Source organism: Monopterus albus, unplaced genomic scaffold (genome assembly GCF_001952655.1).
Source record: "Monopterus albus unplaced genomic scaffold, M_albus_1.0 scaffold69.1, whole genome shotgun sequence".
In the NCBI taxonomy this organism is placed as follows: Eukaryota; Metazoa; Chordata; class Actinopteri; order Synbranchiformes; family Synbranchidae; genus Monopterus; species Monopterus albus.
In genome coordinates, this window is record NW_018127949.1 from 2,143,854 (window position 1) to 2,149,195 (window position 5,342).

The window sequence follows — 5,342 nt, forward strand, 5'->3', positions numbered from 1 at the left end:
AGTTTTTCCTCCCCACTGTCGCCAAGTAATTGCTCAAGGGGGATTTGTTGGGTTTTCCCTATGTAATAATATTGATAACAGTAAGGTCTAGACCTTACTTTGTAAAGGGTCCTGAGATGGCTTTTGTTGTGATTTGGCGCTATACAAATAAAATTTGATTTTATTTGATTTGATCATGAGTAAATTATACAACCAATACAATAGCCTTGAATGATAGGTGGGAATCTAAAATGTGTCTAATATATGTTTTTAGGGTGTGACGTTGTTGTCTTGGATATAGTCCAAGTTATTTTTACCTCTGGTACAAAGTAACACAAACACCTTACAGTATGATGCAGTCCAATTTGACAGCAAAGTGTGCTGTGTGTGATGTATCTCAGAACTGTCTGAAAGTACACACCATGGGCTGTATCTTGCAAAACAACCTAGTAAAACAAGAAAAATCAAAAAAGATCTCTGTGAGCTTCAATATCTTCAATTCTAATAAAGCATTTTTAATGTGGCTGTTATTGGATTGTATTATACTGTACAGTTGATTATGTTATTGTGTTCTTGTCCTGTACAGCCTGTTGCAGCATGGCTGAGATGTTTGCAGGAAATTTCAAGGCTCAGATTTACTAAGATCGGTGTTGACGCCTGAGGCTTTAAGGACATTACAAAATTATCTATGAATATATCAAATATCATGACTTAGCACTGAAGCGCCTGCACCTGACAGGCAGTCTGATAACACACACTGGCATATCATGTTTCCCTGAAGTTTGTTGTATTTCTAAGGGCACCAGCTTTGAATCAGCCACTACCCCAGGCTCTATTTTGATGTGTGCAAGGTTGAGATAGCACTGCACTCCTTCCACTCACTTCAATGTGCACATCAGTGGATGTGTAATATGCACAGGTACACAGTCTGGCAGTGTGTCACTATGCATTGTCATTATAGTGGACCATAACACCAGATCAAGTCAGAACTGAAATCACTATACACCTGAATGCATGACTACTAAATTTAGACTGCCAGTACACTGGTGACACTGTTCCCTGAGCATCTGGATCCCATTGTATAGACAGAAGGAGTGAAAATGAACTAACTATGCTCTAATGGAGCTGAAAGTCTTGGCAGAATATGTTGGGTGGCTCCAATGTGATTGCCATCTAATAGGTCGAGCTGTTTTGTTCTCTGGAAGCCCTTGGAATTATAATCACATGATGGTTTTGTTTTCCCCCCTTTTCACTATGAATATGAAAACTGTTCACATTTATTTTGAGTTTTTCTGATGCACCTTATTTGCTGATGAATTATCTCCCCGGCCTGAATAAAAAGTTTGGCGACTCCTACACTGACTCTTCATAATTGATGTGACTCTACTCCTAACAATGATTCAGGCTTCATAACTCATATTATCAGTAAAAGATATATTTCTATATTGAGAAATTGTGCTTTTTCCATTTGATAAATTCATCATTAAACATTAGGATTTGTGTCCAGAGAGTTAAAAGTGTTACCTACCAGACCATTCTTGATTAGGTCAGCCCACATGCTGGTGCCATCTCCTCCCCTCATCAGTACATTGTAGATGAAAAAGTAGGTACCAGGGATCTTGCAGGTGAACTTTCCCGTTGCACCCTCATAGTTACCACCGATATTAGTCACCACATCATCAAAGCGCAGAATGTCATAACCTTCTTGAGGGTTTCGTAGTCCTGCATAAAATGCCACTCGAGGTGTGGTGTTATAGGTGGTTGTGCTAACTGCTCCTTTACCCCCTAAACCTAGTATCCCCGTCCGCACTATGTCCACACCATCTCCTGGTGGTCCCTTTGGCCCTGGTGGTCCTGGCTCTCCAGGTGGTCCTGGGGGCCCAGGTTTGCCTGGACGTCCTGGTTTACCTTGTGGACCATGAGCACTGTAGGTAGGCAGCGGTGGGCCAATGCTATGATCGCTCACATCTGCCTCGTTGTCCACCTGTAGACCCGTAGTAGTTGTATCTGCACCCGTGTGCACACCTGTGCCTGTTGTGCCTGTGCTGGAGAAGGGGTCACAAACCATGCGGCAGGTACCCAGCATCTCGTAGTGGCTCGCGCTTTCATCTACTCCACCTGTGCCAACAGAACTGACCAGCACAGGGATAAGGACCACCAGAACCAGGACCAGCATGACCCCCACAGCAGCTGCCACCAGGGTCTTCCGCCCGATGCTCAGCCGGGGAAGGGGCTGCGCTGCCAGCGTGGAACTCTCTGGGGTGGAAATGGTGACTGTGGGGAGTGCGTCCACCTGGCAAAACGCAGACACTGTGAAGCTCTCTGATGGTGGAGATAGTGCCCAGGGATAGATAGAATGAGTGTGTGAGTGAGTGATAGAGCAGTGTAGGAGTAAAGGAGAGGGAGTGGAGCATGGGACCGAAGTGATCAAAAGGAGAGAGGGACTGAGGAAAGAGTAACAGAAGAGGAGGGGAGAGCGAGTAAGACAGCTTGAGAGGGGAAAAAAGAATCAAGGGGAGGAGACAGCGAGCAACATATACTTACTAACCATCTGAGGCAGGGCTGAGGAGGGCACTTTCCTACTGGCAGATGTGAAAAGGCTAGGAAGACCTAAAGGAGTGTGATAATCAGTGCACAAAGAATGAGAACATAATCAATTCATTCATGTTTACTGGATAATGAAAATGAGGATGTATGAGAAGGATCAAAATTTTAGGAAAGACCATTTATGTATTACCACCAGTGGTAGATAAATAGCATAGATTTTGTGTATTCCTACAAGAAAATATGCTATTTTGTACAATAAGAAGTAGTAGTTTAATGTGCAATTGGCTCTGCTGTGTTTTGTCAAGGTCAAATGTGTGTTTCCTTATATGCCTGTGTGTTTGTGTGTGAGTGTGTGTGTAGCAGCAGCTCTGGAATCATTTCTAGGCATCTGTGGTTAGTCAAGCTGCGACCTTCACAAAGTCAGCAAACTTTTAAAGGGGTCGTTAATAGTATGTAAGTGAAATTCAGTTTTATTACAATACTGATCTTATAATTCCTATCGGTGATAGAATTTTACTCACTACATTAAATGCTGATCCCTTGGGGTTGCAGCAAAATTAGTAGAGCAAATGACACAAGTGGTCTGGCTATGAAACATATTGCAGCCAAGTCCTACACTGCTTCCAAAATGTTAAAGCCCTACTATGAATGAAAAGTTAAGCAGCTATAAATATATTATTGGTTACACCTACGCTTCACAGAAGACAAATGTCGGCTGTGAAAAACATCTATTAAAATATCACCTGCAGCAGCACAGTAGCATGCTTTAGCAAAATATGTAAATGTTATAAATACATACATGGAAAAGATCAGCTAAAGGAAACTTACCACTGTTTTTTATTCCAACTGACTTGGTCTAATTCCATATTAATGAAGCATGAAACCTACGAGCCACAGCAGTTCAGGCAGACAATTTGAGTTGACATGACAGACTCTCTACTGGCCTGACATCTATCAAATGCACTGTTAGCAATAAGGCGGGCTTTTTAAACTCTCAGGGGCCTGCCAGCTGCTGCTGCTGCTGCTGCTGCTAACTCTGATGAGACACTTGGGGCTACCACTGCTCCTCTTTTCATCAGTAAGCTAAGCAAGCATATTATTCCAGGAAGACTTTTTTGAGATTGGAAAAATGGATTGGAAAAAAAGCAATGGAAAAATGAGATTTTTCCATTGAGGTGGCAGGGACCACTGCCTCACTTCACAAGTTGAGCTAAGTTTAAAACTACAGTATGTAATGTATTCATTATATATATTTGTTGTAGAAATTTGCAGCACAGAACACACAGAACACCTTGCCCATTTGTTCCCAGAAGATAACCTCCTTCCTATCAGTTCACCAACAGATGTAAAACCAAGTCACATTGAAGTCAGCTGCACATACATGGCTACAACATGACTGCAAACGGAGAGTCATGCAGTGATGTTAGGTTTTCATGAGTAGCATAAGTAGAAATTAGATTTGTGAGTCCTCTCCACATTTTTGATGCTGCTGTTGCCACAGGACATGACAATGCTAGTGAGTCAGACACCTCGAGCAGTGCTTTCTTACTGAGTCTCTCCAGCTGATGACAGCATGAAATCAGAAGGATGACCAAATAGTTCATATGAGGGAATCTTCTTTAATCTGTTATTATAAAAAACAGTCAAAATGTAATCATCTACATACAAATTCATCCAAGTACACAGTATTATATATGAAATCAAAAGAAATGATATTGTTATAAACACATGTAACAGATTTTTAAAAATTGACCAAAAGTAATAAATTACTGTATGCTACAAAACTGCTGAAAGATTATAAAAACACAAAACAAACACACTAGAGTGTCACACCAGGGCTTACAGTGTGGGTATCATGAACTCCCACGAATCAATCATAAGTCAAAGCACTGATCAAAATAAAATAATTTGCATATACTTTAGAAATGTCAATTTCAAAAGAAATTGTATCTGACAAGTGTACATACAGTATATCAACCATCTCTATTCAAAGGTACGCAGGCTTCTCTAAATTTGACTTTAGTGCTCTCATGTGGCCTTTTCACGTATTACAAGATATGTCAACCGCACATCACATTCATTTTCTCCTGCTGCCCTCACTACAGGGGTAAATGCACTGTGGTATTTTGCATTGTAATTTATATTTTGTGGTATTTTGTCACCGTATGCAGAGCTAAACATGGTTTCAATTAAGATACGCAGTTGGCCTTTGCAGTTTTTACAAAAAGCAACTGTGAAACAGAAAACAGTGGCAAACAACAAATTCAGCTCAGAGACTATAGAGTTGAGTTGTTACAAGATAAGCCACAGCCACACTAACAAGTCCACAAGGACTTTGGTACAGTGGTGTCTTGAGCTAAATCAAACATCATCGCACTCATGCTCACAGTTACTACAGCCAGAAAAGTGATTCTTAGCAAAAGGTAACAAGTGAGAAAGGAGAAAAAAAACAAGCGAGTCCTTTTTTTTCCCCCTATATACACACACTACTATAATATTAACTCACATACTGTGGACAGAAAAGTGATTCTTAGCAAAAATTAACATAGGAGAAAAAGCAAGGGAGTCCTTTTTTTTCCTATATACAGTACTATAATATTAACTCACATACTGTGGGTACGGAAAGTATTCAGACCCCCTTAAATTTTTCACTCTTTGTTATATTGCAGCCATATGCTAAAATCATTTAAGTTCATTTTTTCCTCATTAATGTACACACAGCACCCCATATTGACAGAAAAACACAGAATTTTTGACATTTTTGCAGATTTATTAAAAAAGAAAAACTGAAATATCACAGGGTCATAAGTATTCAG

General features: G+C 40.4%; 1 protein-coding gene across 2 annotated transcripts in view; it reads right to left on the minus strand.

Moving 5' to 3' along the window:
• LOC109962908 (C1q-related factor-like) overlaps positions 1 to 5,342 on the minus strand; it is a 12,315-nt gene that overhangs the window by 3,271 nt on the left and 3,702 nt on the right. Inside the window, exons 2-3 of one of the 2 annotated variants that reach the window (XM_020605047.1) lie at positions 2,528 to 2,589; positions 1,508 to 2,272 (exon numbers count right to left, since the gene is read on the minus strand). In XM_020605047.1, the coding sequence (XP_020460703.1) occupies positions 1,508 to 2,272; positions 2,528 to 2,589 (827 nt within the window). Of the gene's footprint in view, positions 1 to 1,507; positions 2,273 to 2,523; positions 2,590 to 5,342 lie in introns of those variants that run through there. The other variant, XM_020605048.1, reaches the window with a different exon arrangement.